The sequence below is a fragment of the Haematobia irritans genome, chromosome 4 (genome assembly GCF_050003625.1).
Source record: "Haematobia irritans isolate KBUSLIRL chromosome 4, ASM5000362v1, whole genome shotgun sequence".
NCBI lineage: Eukaryota > Metazoa > Arthropoda > Insecta > Diptera > Muscidae > Haematobia > Haematobia irritans.
The window spans coordinates 124826711-124849844 of NC_134400.1; the positions used below are offsets into that span (position 1 = coordinate 124826711).

At 37.2% G+C, this 23134-nt stretch overlaps 2 protein-coding genes and 2 long non-coding RNA genes across 4 annotated transcripts; 3 read left to right on the forward strand and 1 right to left on the reverse strand.

The window, feature by feature from the left end:
- Nucleotides 1–819: 819 nt before the first annotated feature.
- LOC142233087 (putative serine hydrolase) lies at nt 820–8949 on the forward strand. The gene is made up of 2 exons (XM_075303867.1): nt 820–1015; nt 7690–8949. Exons 1-2 carry the CDS (start codon nt 983–985, stop codon nt 8674–8676), a joined length of 1020 nt encoding a protein of 339 aa, XP_075159982.1. The 5' UTR covers nt 820–982; the 3' UTR covers nt 8677–8949.
- Nucleotides 1196–1977, reverse strand: LOC142233088 (uncharacterized). The gene is made up of 2 exons (XR_012721312.1): nt 1624–1977; nt 1196–1500 (listed from the first exon to the last, which is right to left on the reverse strand). It is a non-coding gene; the product is annotated as an uncharacterized LOC142233088 (long non-coding RNA).
- On the forward strand, nt 4906–6273 carry LOC142233089 (uncharacterized). Its single transcript, XR_012721313.1, has 3 exons — nt 4906–5768; nt 5839–6092; nt 6156–6273. It is a non-coding gene; the product is annotated as an uncharacterized LOC142233089 (long non-coding RNA).
- Nucleotides 8950–13899: 4950 nt separating the features above from the next.
- LOC142233090 (putative serine hydrolase) lies at nt 13900–15182 on the forward strand. The gene is made up of 2 exons (XM_075303868.1): nt 13900–14057; nt 14154–15182. The coding sequence occupies exons 1-2, from the start codon at nt 14034–14036 to the stop codon at nt 15117–15119; spliced, it is 990 nt and encodes a 329-aa protein (XP_075159983.1). The 5' UTR covers nt 13900–14033; the 3' UTR covers nt 15120–15182.
- Nucleotides 15183–23134: the final 7952 nt, after the last annotated feature.

Below are 23134 nucleotides of genomic sequence, written 5' to 3' on the forward strand. Positions count from 1 at the left end.
TTCATCCGCTCTAGCTGAAATTTGGTACATGGTGTTGGTATATGGTCTCTAAGAACCATGCAAAAATTGGTGGTGATATATATATAATTATATATATAATTATATATATATCCCATATTTGACCTCCGGAGCCTCTTGAAGGAGCAAAATTTATCCGATCCGGTTGAAATTTGGTACATTTCGCTAGTATATGGTGGATAAGAACCATGCCAAAATTGGCCCGTATCGATCTATATTATCACGATTGCCACTCGAGCCAAAAATAATCTACCAAAATTTTATTGCCATAGAAAATTTGGTCAAAATGTTATATTTCTATACAAGTTGACCTTTCTTTTGTCAATATATATCCCGCATGAACTAACTTACAATTTAGAAGATGATGTTAAGAAGTTTTAAGATGCCTTGCCATCGGCCGCAACCCAAGTAATTTAATTGTGGATTACCGTCTTTAGTAGAAGTTTCTACGCAATCCATGGTGGAGGGTACATAAGATTCGGCCTGGCCAAACTTACGGCTGTATATACTTTTTTTTTTAAGAATACTGGAAGTTAATGACTGAATTATTGTAGTATTCATGTAATTAAAGCCTTTTTTGTGTTTTTGTGAGAATAAAACGTCCCCCCCACCCCCTAAATCTTTGTTTTCGGCTGTTTTATGGATGAGAATTTTTGATGAATTTTTTGGGACGACTCGACGATTTTGACCATAAATATTTTACGAATTGACGATTTTCTGCCCAAAACAGTTGGCACCACTGCTTATAATTTATTTTGTTATTGTTTTATTATGCATAAATAAACAAACTACAAGTTCGTATTCAGTTAGTCCGCGTGTTGCAGTCGTCGTGTTAACATCTGTAAATTGAGTCAGAGAAATGTGCTCACCTCTGTGAGAGTTTAAACATACGTACTTAAAAACAATAAACATTTGATATCATTTACCCACAACTTAGTCAATCGAATGTAATTACAATAAAAATATGACATCTAAAATTGTCGGCATTGAAAGAGAGGTAAATATTAGATATGTATGTGGTTTATAATCCATGCAAGTCATACAAGCGAATTGAAGTGTCAAACAATTTGGACTATGTACTTTTCCCATTCCCTTTGTAAGAACTGATAACACGTAAGGTTCAAAATATAAACAAAATACAAAAGAAACCCTAACGTATTGAAAAAAAATAACCAAATTTTATATAAGAATATTATTAACATGTTTTATTATAATCTGCTACAATCAAAAATAGGGGATGATAAGGCCAAATTAATGTTATCTTAGTTCATGGAAATTATTTAATTTTTTGCATTATAAAACAATTCTAAAAATTATTTATTCAGAATTTTTTTATTCATATCCAAAACACTGACTTTAAGAAGTGATGTATATTCAGTGCAACGGCTGTTGAAATGGGGCACATCCGTCCTAAGGTAGGCTCATGATAAATTCATTGCTTCTTCGCTAAGTTTCTCTCACTTCCGGGTCCAGTAGAACACACTAAAAAAAGAGTTTTCTGATGAACGAAAATTTCTTTAAAAATAATTAAAAATAATTAAAGATAATTCTTGTATAATTTTTTTTTTTTATAAATTCACTTTTATTTGCTCTTGAAAAAAATACCTTATAACAAAAATTTCTTTTGGCGAACATTTCAGTTTGGAGGTACTTTTGTCATATCCGCTTTTGTAATGTAGTTTAGTTGCACATTTCTAAAATTAATCCACATTTTCTTTCCTGATGGGTTAATTTTTTTAGTGTTATTATAGCAATGTGTGGATTGTTAGTAGAAATGTGCTTATCGTCCCCCCATCAAATCACACCTCAATGAAAGTAGACCTGATTATTGTTGTGTGAAGTAAAGGTCGATAATCGTGATTTTATTGTTTCTGTCACAATTCTGGGTTATCAGCAATGTTTATTTTCTACTCTAATTCAAATTACTCGATATATAATAGAAAAGAAAGATCGGCACAAAGTTCAGCCGGTCCGAAGCCCATATATTTATATATGAATCATAATACTATGCTGCAGAAAATGTTTGGTAGATTAAATATTGAATACGCAAATTAATCTTAGATTTATATGGGGGCTATATCAAAATTTGGACCGATTTACTTGACAACGAAACGAATTTGTGCAAAATTTCAGGACGATACCGCTATTATTGAAGAATGTAGCATGACAAACAGCTTTATATATCCAAATAGAACTTGAACTATTTTGTTATTCATACTTATGGTATAAGTTCTTGAAAAAAATTAAGTTTATATAGGTGTATGCATTTTCTTTAACCCATTAACGCCCAAAATGAAACTTCCGGACAAAAAATGATTTTACGGATTTTTATACCCTCCACCATGGAGGTCATTCCGTTTGTAACACATCGATATATTGCTCTAATACCCCATAAAGTATATATAATCTGAGTCGTGGTGAAATTCTGAGTCGATCTAAGCATGTCCGTTCCTCCGTTTGTTGAAATCACGCTAACTTCCGAACGAAACAACTTATCGACTTGAAACTTGGCATAAGTAGTTGTAAACCAACCCCCCATATTTGGCTTGCGAATTCTCTTAGAGAAGCAAATTTCATCTGATCCGGTTGAAAATTGGTACGTGGTGTTAGTATATGGTCTCTTACAACCATACAAAAATGGGTCCATATCGGTCCATAATTATATATAGCCCCATATAAAACGATCCCCAGATTTGACCTCCGGAGCCTCTTGGAGGAGCGAAATTCATCCGATCCAGTTGTTATGTGGGGTTAGCATTTATATGGTCTCTAACAGCCAAGCAAGAATTCGTCCATATCAGCCCATAATTACATATATACCCCATATAAACCGATCACCAGATTTGAACCCCGGAGCCTCTTGAAGGAGCACAATTCATGCGATCCGGTTGAAATTTGATACGTGGTGTACGTATATAGTCTTTAATAACCAAGCAAAAATTGTTCCATATCCGTGCATAATTATATATAGCCCCCATATAAACCAATCCCCTGATTTGGCTTGCGGAGCCTCTAAGAGAAGCAAATTTCATCCGATCCGGCTGAAATTTGGTACATGGTATTAATATATGGCCTCAAACACCCATGCAAAAATTGTTCCACATCGGTCCATAATTATATATAGCCTCCATATAAACCGATCCCCAGATTTGACCGCCGGAGCCCCTTGGAAGAGCAAAATCCATCCGATTCGGTTGAAATTTGGTACGTGATGTTAGTATATGTTATCCAACAACCATGCAGGAATTGGTTCATATCAGTCCATAATTATATATAGCCCCCATACAAACCGATCCCCAGATTTGACATCCGGTGCCTTTTGGAGAAGCAAAATTCATCCGATCTGGTTGAAATTTGGTACGTGATGTTAAGAAGTTTTAAGATACCACAACCCAAGTAATTCGATTGTGGATGACAGTCTTTCGTAGAAGTTTCTACGCAATCCATGGTGGAGGGTACATAAGATTCGGCTTGACCGAACTTACGGCCGTATATAACAGGTTGGCTGATAAGTCCCCGGTCTGACACATAGATGGCGTCGCTAGTATTAAATGCATTATTTTTATATAGTACCAACCTTCAAATGATTCGTGTCAAAATTTGACGTCTGTAAGTCAATTAGTTTGTGAGATAGAGCGTCTTTTGTGAAGCAACTTTTGTTATTGTGAAAAAAAATGGAAAAAAAATTCGTGTTTTGATAAAATACTGTTTTCTGAAGGGCAAGAACTTGGCTTGATAATGAGTTTCCGGACTCTGTCCCAGGGAAATCAACAATAATTGATTGGTATGCAAAATTCAAGCGTGGTGAAATGAGCACGGAGGACGGTGAACGCAGTGGACGCCCGAAAGAGATGGTTACCGACGAAAACTTCAAAAAAATCCACAAAATGATTTTGAATGACAGTAAAATTAAGTTAATCGAGATAGCAGAGGCCTTAAAGATATCAAAGGAACGTGTTGGTCATATCATTCATCAATATCTGTGCAAAATGGGCTCCGTTCTAGCTCACATTTGACCAAAACCAACAATGTGTTGATGATTCTGAGCGGTGTTTGCAGCTGTTAACTCATAATACACCCGAGTTTTTCCATCTATATATGACAATGGATGAAACATGGCTCCATCAATACACTCCTGAGTCCAATCGACAATCGGCTGAGTGGACAGCGACCGCTGAAAAGTAATGGCCTCTGTTTTTTGGGATGCGCATGGAAAAACCATCAACAGTGACTATTATATGGCGTTATTGGAGCGTTTGAAGGTCGAAATCGCGGCAAAACGGCCCCATATGAAGAAGAAAAAGGTGATGTTCCACCAAGACAAAGCACAGTGCCACAAGTCATTGAGAACGATGGCAAAAATTCATGAACTGGGCTTCGAGTTGCTTCCCCACCCAATGTGTTCTCCAGCGATATGGCCCCCAGCGACTTTTTCTTGTTCTCAGACATCAAAAGGATGCTCGCAGGGAAAAAATTGGCTGCAATGAAGAGGTGATCGCCGAAACTGAGGCCTACCAAAATGGTATCAAAAAATTGAAAGGTCGTTATAATCGTTGTATCGCTCTTGAAGGGAACTGTGTTGAATAATAACAAGTATATACGGCCATAAATTCGGCCAGGCCGAATCTTATGTACCCTCCACCATGGATTGCGTAGAAACTTCTACTAAAGACGGTCATACTCAATTTAATTACTTGGTTTGCGGCCGAAGGAAAGGCATCTTAAAACTCCTCAACATCATCACTTAAATTGTGAGTTAGTCCATGCGGGATATATATTAGACAAAATAAAGACCGAATAAATACGTATATATTCAGTTCTTGACCGGTATATATCGGGAAGAAATTATTGCGAAATTCTGAAAAAGATTTTTTAACAAAATTTTCTATAGAAATAAAATTTTGACAAAATTATTTTAGATTATTTTTGGCTCTTAGTGTCTCCGCAAGCCAGATCTGGGGATCGGTTGATATGTATCAAATTTCAGCCGGATCGGATGAAATTTGCTTCTTTTTGATGCTCCGCAAGCCAAATCTGGGGACCGGTTTATATCGGGGCTATATATAATTATGGACCGATGTAGACCAATTTTTGCATGGTTCTTATAGACCATATACTAACACCATATACCAAATTTCAGCCGGATCGGATGAAATTTGCTTCTATTAGAGGCTCCGCAAGCCAAATCTGGGGATCGGTTTATATGGGGGCTATATATAATTATGGACCGATGTGGACCACTTTTTGCATGGTTGTTAGAGACCATATACTCACACCATGTACCAAATTTCAGCCGGATCGGATGTAATACCATCCGACCTACATCAATAGCAACTACTTGTGCCAAGTTTCAAGTCGATAGCTTGTTTCGTTCGGAAGTTAGCGTGATTTCAACAGACGGCCGGACGGACGGACATGCTCAGATCGACTCAGAATTTCACCACGACCCAGAATAAATATAATTTATGGGGTCTTAGAGCAATATTTCGATGTGTTACAAACGGAATGACAAAGTTAATATACCCCCCATCCTATGGAGGAGGGTATAAAAATGTATTTTGACAAAAAAATGTGTTTTTCTTTGTTAGACCGGGGACTTATCAGCCAACCTGTTACTTGTTTTATACTCATAATCATGTTTGAGTCATTTAGGAACTGTCTAGCCAAAATTTCGGGTCGCCACGCCCATCCGTTTGGGCGGTAGAGAATGTAGCCTGTGGGCAACTTTGGGCAATTGTGGCTATAAAATGGTTTGTTTTGTAATTATAGACGTATTTCGTTTTATTGGATTTTTTTTTTAATTTTTTGTTATTATTACAGTGGCAATCAAAAAAACTGAAGTATAACAAAACACCAATATCGGTGCTCAAACTAATCCACCAGTATAAAGTCAAGAAGGCCGATATCTATGGCTTCCCCCTTTTAAGATTCGTTCGGAATTCCTCCCCAGCACTGCAGATATGTCTTCCACATCAACGCCGCATTCCTCGTCACAGGGACATCCCAATCGAAGTTAATAATTTGAAGTTAATCATTGTTTGTCAAACCATTTTCTTTAGGTCTCATGTCTAAAAGTATGTAAATTGACTACCTTAATTACCCACAACTTTACAAATTTCTCACATGTTGTTTTTTAGCAATCCTAAGATTTGACTTCCAAAGATATTTTATTTGAGATGTACTACAACAGATTTAATAAAAACTTTCAATATTTTTGTTGTAATTTTTGAGAAAAAAAAATCTCATTTATAAAAACCGTTTTCCAAATATTTTTTTCTTGAGGCACGTGCGTATTCATGAAAATAAACTTGCTTAATGACAACCAAATAAGCTGTTTTCTAATTCAGAAACTTCGAATAGCGAAAAGATTACCTGATCACTGTAGTGTTTAGCAATAAAAGAAGTGGTGAATTGGCTGAGAAGTAATGCTCCAAGCAATATTGGCATTAATATATACTCAGACAGTCAACCTGCAATAAAATCCTTGGACTCTGTGTTCCTCAACTCGAAAACGGCCATCGACTGCCACAAATCTCTCAATGAGATGGCTGAGCAGCACAATATTCACCTAATATGGGTCCCTGGCCATAGGAACATACCGGGGAACTGCGAAGCAGATAAGCTAGCAAGGCTAGGAACTGCCTTACATATTCCAGGGGAACTAGAATCTGTTGGTATGCCTCTGGCTACCTGCAAGCTCTTACTGCGTGAGAAGGCTGTCATGATGGCAAATGTTCGATGGGAGATTTGTAAGGGTTGTAACGACACCAAGCAAATATGGCCCCATTTAAACTTAAACCGCACACTAGATATGCTAGTGTTCTCGAGACGCCAGATATCACTACTGATATCTGCTATAACGGGTCGCTGCCTGATAGGCGATTTTGCAAAAACTATTGGTGCGAAGTATAATGACTATTGTATGAGCTGTCATGATGCGGAGGAAAAGGAATCAATAAAACACCTCTTGTGTGAGTGTCCTGCATTTTGTGTAAGGCGTAAGCAAATTTAGGGGCATATAGCTTCAGATTACTGGCGGACCTGGAAAACGTTAACTTAAGCATTCTGCTAATGTTTTTGGAACAATCTGGTTGGTTCAACAGAAGAAAATAATCGAGAAGGTTCAACGGTTAAAACTGGAAGTGCCCATATGTAATAGGTACTTTTAGTTAATGTGGTATCACAATGGACTGAATAGTCTAAGTGAGCCTGAATCTTAATCGGGCTGCCACTTTAACCTAACCTAATTCAGCTTGAAGAAAACACTTGTAGCTTTCGATACCGTTACAGTTTTATGAACAAAAACAAAAACAACGCTGACAGTTAGTCTCAAAAGTTGCCCACAAGCAACTTGAGGGCCGAAAGGGTTAAGGAGTATGTTTATCAAATCCCTCTCAAGTTATATATTAGATAAACCAATAGGACGAGGGGGTTCCAAAGGAATCTTTTGCAGTTGATCCATGGAGTTGAGTTAAGATCTGGCCGAAATTACAACCTTGTTTGTTATCAGTTATGCTCCATTACATTTGCCACCAATTAAACCGGATTATATTTTTGCTAAAGTCATGCTGGATGGCAATATAATAAATTACATTAAATATATTTACGTTTACAAATTTTTTACCATTTATGTTAAAATGATACATTCTGTCTTTTTTTTTACTTTTACAGTTTATTGATCTACGTATTCCCATGCCATGGGGTTATGTAGTCGGCAGATGGTATGGTAAACGTAATGTGAGACCAATATTGGCTTTGCACGGCTGGTTGGACAACATGGGTACATGGAATACTCTAATACCTTTACTACCGGAGCATATTGGAATACTTTGCATTGATCTTCCGGGTCATGGATTATCACCTAAATTACCAAGGGGCATTGTCTATCATGCTGTTGATTATGTTTGTGTTATTTTACGCATTATGGAGGAATATCAATGGGATAAAGTGTCGATATTGGCTCATTCAATGAGTTCTATGATCTCATTTATATTTGCTTCACTATACTCGGATCGCTTGGATATGTTGATCAGCATTGATATTGTGCGCACACGTTATCGTGATCCCAGCACTCAAATTGCTTACCTCAAAAATCACATTGAAAAATATCTGGTAGAAGATGATCGGCTACAACTAATCAATCAGATGGAACCACCCTCATACACACGTGAACAACTTCTACAGATAATGCATGAGGGCACCGAGCGCTCGGTGACCCTAGAAAATTGTCATCATATATTGGATCGAAATATCACCAAGTCAACCAAATATCCAAACAAATATTATTTCTCACGTGATGGACGTGTTAAGTACTATTTTGAATTTACCACATCTCCCCCTTTTGCAGCGGAATTGACACGTCGTATACGAAATGTCCCGTACTGTGTCATCAAGGGCTCCCAATCGAATTTCATCGATGAGCAAAGCAATGAAGCTATTGAAATATTGAAGAGTAATAATCCTCACTTTGAGTTCCATGAAGTTGAGGGCACGCATCATGTGCATCTAAATAATCCCCAAGAGGTTGCCGCTATTCTAAATCGATTCATCAATAAGCATAGACCTCCCACCGAAGATGGTCCCATGAAGGATCCTCATGTTGGTGAGACCATGGATCAAGATAATATCAAGGCAAGAAAAAGAAAAAGTAAATTATGACTATTGCCGGATTATGTGACGACGAAGATGGAGAGTAGACCAGAGCAAGGTCAATCGAGAAGAAGTCTTTGGTCTTTATTTGGATTTTATAAATGATTGTGATTTGAACCAAAAGGCTATAATTTTTTAAGTTTAATTAGTTCTAGTAAAATATTGAACAAAATTCCTTAATTGCTTAATTAAAAAATTATTTTAGAAAACCGTCCTCATCAATATCCTCAGAAAAGAGGCTAAATTTCTATATAAAAATAAAAAATATCTCCTAAATGTTAATTTTGTAAATAATATTATATAAAAAACACCCTCCACCATGGATTGCGTTGAAACTTCTACGAATGAATGTCATCCACAATCGAATTACTTGGGTTGTGGTATCTTAAAACTTCTTAACATCGTTTTCTAAATTGTGAGTTATGTTAGTCCATACGTGGTATATATTAGACAAAAAAGTTAAGTCTACAAATAATTACGAATCGATATGGACTTTTTGCACGATACGTAGAGAGCCAGAATTGAAATATGGGGGTCGCTTATGTGGGGGCTATATAAAATTATGAACTTGATATGGACCAATTTTTGTGTGATTGGGGATCGATTTATCTGAGGGCTATATATAACTATAGACCGATATGGACCTAGTTAGGCATGGTTGCTAACGGCCATATACTAGCACAATGTACCAAATTTCAACTGACTCGGATGAAATTTGCTTCTCTTAGAGGCCCCGCAAGCTAAATCTGGGAATCGGTTTATATGGGAGCTATATATAATTATGGACTGATATGAACCAATTCCTGCATGGTTGTTGGATACAATATACTAACATCACGTACCAAATTTCAACCGAATCGGATGAATTTTGCACTTCCAAGGGGCTTCGGAGGTCAAATTTGTGGATCGGTTTATATGGGGCCTATATATCATTATGGACCGATTTCGACCAATTTTTGCATGGGTGTTTGAGGCCATATATTAACACCACGTACCAAATTTGAACTGAATCAGATGAATTTTGGTCTTCCAAGAGGCTCCGAAGGTCAAATCTGGTGATCGGTTTATATGGAGGCTATATGTAATTATGGACCGATGTTGACATCATGTACCAAATTTCAGCCGGATCGGATGAAATTTGCTTCGCTTAGAGGCTCCGCAAGCCAAATCGGGGGATCAGTTTATATGGGGGCTATATATAATTATAGACCGATGTGCACCAATTTTTGCATGGTTGTTAGAGACCATATACTAACACCTTGTACCAAATTTCAGCCCGATCGGATGAAATTTGCTTCTCTTAGAGGATTCGCAAGCCAAATTTGGGGGTCCGTTTATATGGGGGCTATACGTAAAAGTGGACCGATGTGGCCCATTTGCAATACCATCCGACCTACATCAATAACAACTACTTGTGCCAAGTTTCAAGTGGATAGCTGGGTTGTTCGGAAGTTAGCGTGATTTAAACAGACGGACGGACATGCTCAGATCGACTCAGAAGTTCCCCACCACCAAGAATATATATACTTTATGGGGTCTTAGAGCAATATTTCGATGTGTTACAAACAGAATGACAAAGTTAATATACCCTCCATCCTATGGTGGAGGGTATAAAAACAATTGATTTCATGTGGACCTGTTTTTATTTTTATTTCTTCCTGGTCAGAATACATTTCAGATCTTTTGTGGCATAAAATTGACACGAGGTTTTGTCGATGACTTAAGAAGGCCAAAGTTCTCCCGAATTAATTGCAAAATCTGATAGCACCGACGCGATTTGCACTGATGAGATAGAACACAATGCAACTATGTTCTGGATAGCTCTTATAAATGTTGCATCCAGTACTAAAAGAAAACAAGCCTATTGAGAACCAAAAAAAATGCTATGTTGAGTACAGTCCGAGTAAATGATGCATATTGAAAATAAATGAAAACTATCAATATGGCTTATGACATGAGTATATTTTTAGTATTTTGTCTGGTGCCTATATATCGAAGTACGCCATCTATTGACAATCCCGCATTACTAATTAGCGCACCCAATATATGTACGTATAATGATTGTATTAATTTGGTTAGTTGAATCTCTGACATTGTGACTTTCGATGGTTGGGTGATTGTTTATTTGTTCGGCGTTTATGATTCGAGTTTGTGGACTTGGGTTTGTGGTTCGTTGATACGGTGTCGTTCAATGTTGCTTTAACAGGCAAATATTTCAGTAGTGTTTACTATAGAAATCAGGGATGGAAAATACAATTTTTAGGAAAGTACAAAAAAGGTATTTTTTTGAGCGGAAAGGTACTTTTTACTAAATTTCAACAAAAATTTCTCTGGAAAATTATTGTCAAAGACTAAATTTTAAAGAAAATAAAATTTTGACAAAATTTTCTATATAAATAAAATTTTGCAAAAATTTTCTATAGAAATAAAATTTTGCAAAAAAAATCTGTAGAAAAAAATGTTGCACAATTTTTTCTACAGAAATAAAATTTTGCAAAAATTTCCTATAGAAATAAAATTTGTACAAAATTTTCAATTGAAATAAATTTTTGACAAAATTGTCTATAAAAATAAAATTTTGCAAAAATTCTATATAGAAATAAAATTTTGCCAAAATTTTGTACCGAAATAATAAATCGATAATATAGAATCGCATTCTTTTTTCGACTAAAACATTCTTGAAATTCAATAAAATTCTGTTTTGACTATGGCTTTTACAAAACCGAGATTTTCTTCCCGCATGAACTTGTCTGTTTTGCCATATTCGTAAAAAGGTTGATAAAGACTTTCTCAAAATATTAAAATATTTTGTCAAAGCTATTGTACCATAAATCTGATATCGACTCAAAAATGTCTACATAAAAGGTACTAAATCATTCGCGTGGGTACTACGGTACTGACCGGGGTGAAAAATTATTGAAAAAAGTACTATAGTACTGCATTTTCCATCCCTGATAGAAATGGGCAAAGAAATTACGAGTCGTTTCGCTCTCGCTCTCCAAAACGCTCTCTCACTAACAGTGATGCCAACTCCCGAAGGCCAAAAAGCACAAAAATATATTTTAAATTCTAAAATAGCAGTTCCCATCTTAAAACCAACACCAGCCAGCTAAAATTCAATGCACTACTAAAAACAAAACAGTTGTATTATAGAACTTTTGGGTATTGATTTGATTTGTAGCATTTTTAATTTATGAAATTATGGACCTCTATCTAAGTGTGCAGCTTTATAGTTTTTAATGCTTACTTTACTTTCATTCAATTCATTTTGATTAGTAATGCATTTCAAAATATGTACGGAAATAAAAAAAAAACCTTAAATTTTGTGCTAAAAGCAACAAATTGGGTTAACTGCTCACTAAACACAAGCACAAACAGGAGCAGAGAATGAAGCCGTCGAGTCACGCCGCCAATTTTGGCCGCTGCCGACTAATTATTGACAGTCGACGCCGCCGCCGAATACGTCGACTCATCTCGACTCAATTTTAGCCGCCCATTAATCAAAAATATTGATTAAAATCAGAAAAAATTATTTAAAAAAAAAATTATTAATAATTGTTGTATTTTTTCCAAACAAATTGAACATTCATCCACAACTAATCAATACAAAGTAGCTATAATAGTTTTGCAACAATTCAGCTCAGAAAATTTTAGTGAAATGTAAATTTGATTGTAATCTCATTACCATTCGTATAGCGTCAAATGGGTTTTATATATCCACCGCCGAATAGCCAAACTTATGACGGCATAGCTGTCAAGCCTCCGGATGCAAAAATGTAGTGTCAGTCGCGGCAGACAAAAATGGGACGGCTTCATTCTCTGAACAGTAGTAGAAAGAAACTTAAAGCTGCAAAAGATAGCCATAACAAGTATATGTTATATGGCCGTAAGTTCGGCCAAGCCGAATCTTATGTACTCTCCACCATGGATTGCATAGAAACTTCTACTAAAGACTATCATTCACAATCGAATTACTTGGGTTGCGGTAAAACTTGCCGATGGCAAGGTATCTTACAGCTTATTAACACCGTCTTCTAAATTGTAAGTTAGTCCATACGGGGTATATATTAAGCAAAACTAGGCCGATTAAATATGTAAATAATTCAGTTTGACAAAATTTTCTATAGTAATAAAATTTTGACAAAAATGTCTATAGAAATAAAATTTTGGTAGATTATTTTTGGCGATATGGACCAATTTTTGTGTGATTGGCGATCGGCTATATATAACTATAGACCGATATGGACCAATTGTTGCATGGTTCTTAGAGACCACATATACCAACACCATGTACCAAATTTCAACCAAATGAATTTTGCTCCTCCAAGAGGCTCCGGAGGTCATATCTTGGGATCGTTTTATATGGGGGCTATATATCATTATGGACCGATATGGACCAATTTTTGCATGGTTGTTAGAGACCATATACTAACACCATGTACCAACTTTCAGCCGGATCGGATGAAATTTGAGGCTCCGCAAGCCAAATCGGGGGATCGGTTTATATGGGGGCTATATATAATTATGGACCGATAAGGACCAATTTTTGCATGGTTGTAAGAGACCATATACTAACACCATGCACCAAATTTCAGCCTGATCGGATGAAAATTGTTTCTCTTGGAGGCTCTGCAAGCCAAATCTGGGGATCGGTTTATATGGGGGCTATATATAATTATGGACCGATGTGAACCAATTTTTGCATGGTTGTTAGAGACCATATACTAACACCATGTGCCAAATTTTAGCCGGATCGGATGAAAATTGCTTCTCTTAGAGGCATCGCAAGCCAAATTTAGGGGTCCGTTTATATGGGGGCTATACGTAAAAGTGGACCGATATGTCCCATTTGCAATACCATCCGACCTACATTAATAACAACTACTTGTGCCAAGTTTCAAGTCGATAGCTTGTTTCGTTCGGAAGTTGGCGTGATTTCAACAGACGGACGGACGGACGGACATGCTCAGATCGACTCAGAATTTCACCACGACCCAGAATATATATATTTTACGGGGTCTTAGAGCAATATTTCGATGTGTTACAAACGGAATGACAAAGTTAATATACCCCCCATCCTATGGTGGAGGGTATAAAAATGTAATAGCTAGATCTTGCTAAATTGGCATCACTGGTAACAGCACCAGGTTAAACACATATACACTTATTGCTCTCTTAAATTGAGGCCAAACAAACGATTACACTCAGCATATTCAAGTTTACTGATTTTGTTGATTGAGTTGAAGCAAGTGGCAGTACATGCGAATATCGCAAAAGATACGGTGGTAATTTGAACGGAAAGCGTTTTGTTTGTTTTTAGAGACGCCGAAAGAGAGTTATATGCCTTTGCAACGAGTTTATGGAATATGAACGAAGGTCAAGTACTTGAGGTGAGGAAATGTTTTGAAATTTCTTAAATGAATTTGAATCTAATATGAAGACACAGTCTCATCTTCTCTCTATCTAAATATATTTCTCCTAAATAGTTTGACGATATAAAAATAGCAGTTCCCTGGGGCCATGTAATTGGCCGATGGTATGGTAATCGAAATGTGCGACCTTTACTCTGTTTGCATGGATGGCAAGATAATTTGGGCACATGGGATAGGCTAGTTCCCCTTTTACCAAGACACATTGGCTACCTCTGCATTGATCTACCAGGTCATGGACGTTCTTCCAAATATCCCAAGGGAATGGTATATCATGTCATCGATTATGTGCACATAGTAATCCGCATAGTAAAGGAATACAAATGGCGCAAAATTTCATTGATGGGTCATTCAATGGGTGGCATAGTAGCATTGGTTTATGCCTCGCTTTATCCGCACGCTGTGGATATGGTTGTTCAAGTGGACATTGTCAAACAGGTCGATCGAGGCGTTGACTATATAATTGGTATGATACGAAATTTAGCCGAAAAAAGTATTATCGAGAATGAACGACTGGGCCAAGAGCTTAAGAAGGAACCTCCTGTGTATACATATGAGGAAATGGAAGAAATTTTACATAGAGGTTCAAAAAATTCTGTTGACAGAGAGAATTGTAAACATCTTCTCAATCGTAGTATAATGCCATCCCAACTGTATCCGGAAAAGTTTTATTTTTCCAGAGATTCTAGAGTTAAACTGTATCAAGAATTCAGCAATGAACTTGGCCTAGCCGTGGAAATGGCTAAACGTATTCGCAATGTGAATTATATGATTATTAGGGCCTCCAAGACGCGGCATGTTACATCGGAAATGGATGATATTATAGCGGTACTGCGTAAAAATAATCCTCACTTTGAAATCCACACAGTCGAAGGAACCCATCACGTGCACTTGAACAATGCTGAGGGTATGGCCAGGGTTTTGTCTCCTTATATATTGAAACATCGACCAGCGGCATTGGATAGGTGGACAGTGGATGAGGGCGTGCCAAAAAAGAAGTCTGTAAAACTTAGTAAATTGTAAATAAAATATTTTTTTTATAGAGAAATTAAGAAGTTTTTGAAATATAGTAAATTGTAAAGTGAACATTTTTATAGAGATATGCATTTAGTATTCTCTGCAGTTCATCACTGTACTATCACAATGGACCTAATAGTGATCATATCAATATATAATATCATCATTTGGCGGCGCTTTTTTGCTGTGTATATAAAGCCATATAAATCCCAGGTTTGGAGTACGGAACCTCTAGAAAGCTAAAATTTGTTGCGTGTTGTTAATATATGCTCTCTCACAACCATAAAAAATTAGTCCATATCCATAATTATATATAGCCCGCATATAAATCGGTTCCCAGATAAAACTTTTTGAGCAAATTTAATCCAACCTAGTTGAAATTTCTGGCCTTTAATTTCCATACCCAAATTGGTACACAACGGTGAATAATTATGTATAGCCTCAATATAAAGGGGTCCTCAGTTCAAGTTTAGCCGCTAAATTCAAAAATAAATCTGTAAAAGCAGAATAAAACAAGTAAAGAAAGTCTAAAGTCGGGCGGTGCCGACTATATTATACCCTGCACCATTTTGTAGATCCACATTTTCGATACCATATCAAATCCATCAAATGTGTTGGGTGCTGTATATAAAGTTTATATTCCCATATACATATATTTAAATCTGACTCGATCTGGACAAAATTTGTTAGACTTCTGTAGACTTAAAATTTAAGTCGGCTAATGGGGTGGAACAAAATGTTAGTAAAAAAATAAGTGAAACATTTAAATCTGAAGCAATTTTTAGACAACTTTGCAAAAATGTATTTATGATTTATGGGTCGATAGATATGTATTAGAAGTGTAGGAAAATTGGAGTCATTTTTACAAGATTTCGACTAATCAGTGACGTTTTTACAATGAAAATGTGGGTATTTTGGTCAATTTTGCCGAAATTAAAAAAAAAAAAAAACAAGTAAATAAGGCCGCAAGTTCGGCCAGGCCGAATCTTATGTACCCACCACCATGGATTGCGTAGAAACTTCTACGAAAGACTATCATCCACAATCGAATTACTTGGGTTGTGGTATCTTAAAACTTCTTAACATCGTTTTCTAAATTGTGATTTAGTCCATACATGGTATATATTAGACAAAAAAGTTATGTATAGTTAAGTCTACAAATAATTACGAATGTACGTAGAGAGCCAGAATTGAAATATGGGGGTCGCTTATATGGGGGCTATATACAATTATGAACTTGATATGGACCAATTTTTGTGTGATTGGGGATCGATTTATCTGAGGGCCATATATAACTATAGACCGATATGGACCTAGTTAGGCATGGTTGTTAACGACCATATACTAGCACAATGTACCAAATTTCAACTCACTCGGATGAAATTTGCTCCTCCAAGAGGTTCCAAAACCAAATCTCGGGGTCGGTTTATATGGGGCTATGCACGATTATGGACTGATATGGACCACTTTTGACATGGTTGTTAAATATCATATACTACCACCACGTACCAAATTTCAAGCAGATCGGATGAATTTTGCTTCTCCAAAAGGCACCGGAGGTCAAATCTGGGGATCGGTTTATATGGGAGCTATATATAATTATGGACTGATAGGAACCAATTCCTGCATGGTTGTTGGATACCATATACTAACATCACGTACCAAATTCCAACCGAATGGGAAGAATTTTGCTCTTCCAAGGGGCTCTGGAGGTAAAATCTGGTGATCGGTTTATATGGGGCCTATATATAATTATGGACCGATATCGACCAATTTTTGCATGGAAGTTTGGGGCCATATATTAACACCACGTACCAAATTTCAACTGAATCAGATGAATTTTGGTCTTCCAAGAGGTTCCGGAGGTCAAATCTGGTGATCGATTTATATGGGGGCTATATATAATTATTGACCGATGTGGACCAATTTTTGCATGGTTGTTAGGGACCATATACTAACACCATGTAGCAAATTTCAGCCGGATCGGATGAAATTTGCTTCTCTTAGAGGCCTCGCAAGCCAAATCGGGGGATCGGTTTATATGGGGGCTATATATAATTATGGACCGATGTCGACCAATTTTTGCATGGTTGTTAGAGACCATATACTCACACCATGTACCAAATTTCAGCCGGATCGGATGAAATTTGCTTCTCTTAGGGGCCTCGCAAACCAAATCGGGGGATCGGTTTATATGGGGGCTATATATAATTATGAACCGATGTGGACCAATTTTTGCATGGTTATAAGAGACCATATACTAACACCATGTACCAAAGTTCAGCCGGATCGGATGAAATTTGCTTCTCTTAGAGGCCTCGCAAGCCAAATTTTGGGGTCCGTTTATATGGGGGCTATACGTAAAAGTGGACCGATATGGCCCATTTGCAATACCATCCGATCTACATCAATAACAACTACTTGTACCAAGTTTCAAGTCGATAGCTTGTTTCGTTCAGAAGTTAGCGTGATTTCAACAGACGGACGGACGGACGGACATGCTCAGATCGACTCAGAATTTCACCACGACCCATAATATATATACTTTATGGGGTCTTAGAGCAATATTTCGATGTGTTACAAACGGAATGACAAAGTTAATATACCCCCATCCTATGGTGGTGGGTATAAAAACATATATATGGGAGCTATATCTAAATCTGAACCGATTTCAACCAAATTTGGTATGCATAGTTACAATGTTATTTCTACTCCCTGTGCAAAATTTCAAAAATAAATCGGATTACAACTTTGACCTCTGTTGTCATATGAGTGCATATCGGACGTAGATATATATGGGAACTATATCTAAATCTGAACCGATTTCAACCAAAATTGGCATGTATATCGAGAACGTTAATTATACTCCCTGTACAAAATTTTGAGCAAATCAATGCAAACTTCTAGCTTCTGGGGCCATATAAGTTCATATCGGGAGAAATATATATATGGGAGCTATATCTAAAACTGAACTGATTTCTTCTAAAATCAATAAGGTTCTATTCTGACCCAAAACACATACTTGTGCCAAATTTGAAGTCGATTGCGACCTTGACTTTGATTACAAAAATGTGTTCACAGAGAGACGGAGGGACGGACGTGGCTAGATCGACTCAGGGGCCGACCCTGAACAATATTGCCAAAGACACCATCTCGTCTCCTTCTGGGTGTTGCAAACATATGCACTAACTTATAATACCCTGTTCCACAGTGTGGCGCAGGGTATAATTACAACTTTTGTGGCAAATTTTATTATAACATGGTGCGGAATGATCTAAAGCAATAATTGAAAGTGAAAAATGGCCTTTTTGCGCGATAATGCGGTCTTAATAACGGTCTTAAACATTAAAAATGTAATAGACCAAACAAACGATTACACTCAGCATATTCGTATTAAGTGTGTAAATATAACCATAGCGATAGTCGAGAATGAACGACTGGGCCAAGAGCTTAAGAAGGAACCTCCTGTGCATACATATGAGGAAATGGAAGAAATTTTACATAGAGGTTCAAAAAATTCTGTTGACAGAGAGAATTGTAAACATCTTATCAATCATAGTATAATGCCATCCCATCTGTACCCGGGAAAGGGTTATTTTTCCCAAGATTCTAGAGTTAAACTGTATCAAGCATTCAGTAGTAAACTTGGCCTAGCCGTCTAAGCGTATTCGCAAGGTGAATTATATGATTATAGAGGCCACCTAGACGCAGTCTATTTACGCGGTATTGCGTAAAAATAATCCCCATTTTGAAATCCATACAGTCGAAGGAACCCATTATGTGCACTTGAACAATGCTGAGGGTATGGACAGGGTTTTGTCTCCTTATATATTGAAACATCGTGCCAAGAGAGAAGTCTGTAAGACTTAGTAAATTGTAAATGAAATATTTTTTTATAGAAATAAAGAAGTTATTGAAATCTAGAAAGTTGTAAACCGAAAATTGTTATAGAAATATGGTTTTATTATTCCGTGCACTTTACCACTGTGGTATCACAATCAACTCAATAGTCTAACTGAGCCCGAACTAACAGGTACCTAACCTAACCTACGCCCTTCATGAAAATATATCTACACTCAAAGAAAGATTTTGACATTGCCTTGAAGATTTTGGTATTGTTTCCGAACAAAACTATGACTGTTTTCAAATAAAGACACTTTAAGGGAGATATTAACTTTAAATATACACTAAACAAGTAATATATACGGCTGCAAGTGAGGCCAGGGCGAATCTTATGTACCCTCCACCATGGATTGCGTAGAAACTTCTACTAAAGACGGTAATCCACAATGAAATTACTTGGGTTGCAGCCGATGTCAAGGCATCTTAAAACTTCTTAACATCATCTTCTTAATTGTAAGTTAGTCCATGTGGGATATATAGTAGACAAAAGAAATATTCAGTTCTTGACCGGTATATATAGGGAAGAAATAATAACGAACCGATATGAACTTTTGTTCGGTAATTATAGAGCTAGAATTGATATATGGGGGTCGCTTTATTTGGGGGCTATATACAATTATGAACACGGGTCTAACAGAAATGGCTGATTTTTTACTGTTTGGTAGATTGGTAGAATTCTTGATGTTTTGGACGATTTTGCAAAATATTCCTCTCCAACTATGAAACGCTTCATAAAACATTTTGACAAAATTTTCTGCAGAAATGAAATTCTGACAAAATTTTGTATAGAAATAAAATTTTGACAATATAAAATTTTTACAAAATTTTATATGGTAATAAAATTTTGGTGGATTATTTTTGACTCGAGTGGCAATTGTGATTTTTCTGTAATTGGGGATCGGTTTATTTCGGTTTATAATATAGATCGATACGGACCCTACACTAGCGAAATGTACCCAATTTTAACCGGATCGGATGAATTTTGATCCTTCGAAATGCTCCGGAGGTCAAATCTGGGGATCGGTTTATTTGGGGGCTATATATAATTATGGACCGATGTGGACCAATTTTTGCATGGTTATTAGAGACGATATACCAACACCATGTACCAAATTTCAGCCAGATCGGATAAAATAAGCTTCTTTTAGAGGCTCCGCAAGCCAAATCTAGGGGCCCGTTTATATGAGGGCTATACGTAGAAGTGAACCGATATGGCCCATTTGCAATACCATCCGACCTACATCAATAGCAACTACTTGTGCCAAGTTTCAAGTGGATAGCTTGTTCCGTTCGGAAGTTAGCGTGATTTCAACAGACGGACGATTAAAAATAAAGTTATTAGGGGAAATTTTTCACAATCTGCCGCTACATATATATGGGAGCTATATCGGAATCTGAACCGATTTGGATGATATTTTGCAGGTTTAGTTGATATTACAGAAGGTTTCTTTGTGCTAAATTTTATCGGTTAATAAATAAAGCTATTATGGCCAAATTTGGAAAAATCGGGCGATACATATATTTGGGAGTTACAACTAAATCTGAATCGACTTCGATGGTTTTTTGCGGCATATACCAAATTTCATCAAAATCGGTTAATAATTGCGACCGGATTCCTGCGAACAACAAATACATGGACGGACGGACACCAAGTGCTAGATCGATTCAGGAGGTGATTCTGAGTCGATAGGTATATATTTTATGGAGTCTAAAGTCAATATTTCTGGTAGGCATATTTTTTGGCAGATCAAAGTTATTATACCATGACCACTATGTGGTTTAGGGTATAAAAATGTTCTCAGGTGATATAGTCTAATGTTATAGCAAACACCATACAATGTTTATTCAAATAAAAATTAAATAAACTCTCATAGCACACCTAAATATTTGTTTCCAAACACTACTGTTATGAGGTACTGATAGGCTAAAAATAGCAAACATACCATAGCTCTTCTCTTATTTCTCTTTCCAAATTTCTTGCCTGGCATAAATAAGTTTTAACATAAAAAATCGGCAGTAACACTTTCAGTCTTACTAAATCGGTTCAACCTTAAAGAACACAAAATAGTTTTTATATTTGTTATCATCCACAATCCAATCAACTTTATAGATTCAAATGAGATTGTAATCAACATGCATATTGAAGTATGTAAAGGGTGATTCTTTTGAGGTTAGGATTTTCATGCATTAGTATTTGACAGATCACGTGGGATTTCAGACATGGTGTCAAAGAGAAAGATGCTCAGTATGCTTTGACATTTCATCATGAATAGACTTACGATCTGCCACAACGTCGAATTTTCAGTGAATGGGCCCTAGAAAAGTTGGCAGAAAATCCGCTTTTTTATCGACAAATTTTGTTCAGCGATGAGGCTCATTTCTGGTTGAATGGCTACGTAAATAAGCAAAATTGCCGCATTTGGAGTGAAGAGCAACCAGAAGCCGTTCAAGAACTGCCCATGCATCCCGAAAAATGCACTGTTTGGTGTGGTTTGTACGCTGGTGGAATCATTGGACCGTATTTTTTCAAAGATGCTGTTGGACGCAACGTTACGGTGAATGGCGATCGCTATCGTTCGATGCTAACAAACTTTTTGTTGCCAAAAATGGAAGAACTGAACTTGGTTGACATGTGGTTTCAACAAGATGGCGCTACATGCCACACAGCTCGCGATTCTATGGCCATTTTGAGGGAAAACTTCGGAGAACAATTCATCTCAAGAAATGGACCGGTAAGTTGGCCACCAAGATCATGCGATTTGACGCCTTTAGACTATTTTTTGTGGGGCTACGTCAAGTCTAAAGTCTACAGAAATAAGCCAGCAACTATTCCAGCTTTGGAAGACAACATTTCCGAAGAAATTCGGGCTATTCCGGCCGAAATGCTCGAAAAAGTTGCCCAAAATTGGACTTTCCGAATGGACCACCTAAGACGCAGCCGCGGTCAACATTTAAATGAAATTATCTTCAAAAAGTAAATGTCATGGACCAATCTAACGTTTCAAATAAAGAACCGATGAGATTTTGCAAATTTTATGCGTTTTTTTTTTTTTAAAAGTTATCAAGCTCTTAACAAATCACCCTTTATGAGAAATGTGCAAGATATCGAACACGCAGTGGAGCGGATTACTAAGGCCTTCAACATCTCACTGAAAGCTGCATGCCCTAGACGGAAGCCAAGGGGGGAAAATCGACCATCATGGTGGTCTACGGAATTAAGTAATATGAGGAAATCCTGCAGGAAGCTCTTTAACAAGGCAAAGTCCACCAGAGCCCCTGAGGATTGGGACGCTTACAAGAAGAATCTGAGAGGATACAAGCGAGAACTGAGAAAGGCTCAGCATAACTCTTGGAATGATTACTGCAGCAGTATTGAGAATACGTCCGAGGCTTCCAGACTACGGAAGGTTCTAGCATCCACCAACTCCGCTCCAGGTTTCGGAGGGCAATTGGACAACGTCCAGTGAGGAGACGCTGGAGGTACTATTGGACACACATTTTCCTGGAAATCAAACGGTTGAACCATGTACTGGCGGTGCCACAGTTGCTCAGCGGTCGTTTCCTGTCCAGGAAATTGTATCGGAAACTAGAATAAGATGGGCGCTAAATAGCTTTGGACCATTCAAATCCCCCGGACCTGATGGAATTACTCCGGCAGAGTAACTGACAAAATTATCCCCTGGTTGTCGGCAATATATAAAGGATGTATCAACTTATCATATATCCCAAGAAAGTGGAGGGAAACAAAAGTCGTTTTCATACCTAAAGCGGGAAAAGCCTCTCATCGATGGCGAAGGATTTCCGACCAATCAACCTATCCTCATTCCTACTTAAGACTCTGGAGAGGATGATAGATATTTATCTTAGAACTAGCATCGATTCAAGTTTGTTCTCGAAACGACAGCATGCATACTCGAAGGGCAGGTCTACTGAGACCGCACTACATGAACTAGTCAGCTTTATTGAAAGCTCACTATCTGTCAAAGAATACACAATCGTGGCGTTTCTAGACATCGAAGGGGCGTTCAATAATGTCCATCCGAGCTCGATATTAAATGGACTGACAACTCTGAATGTTGATCCATGTATACTCAGGCTGTTAGACGAACTGCTAATGA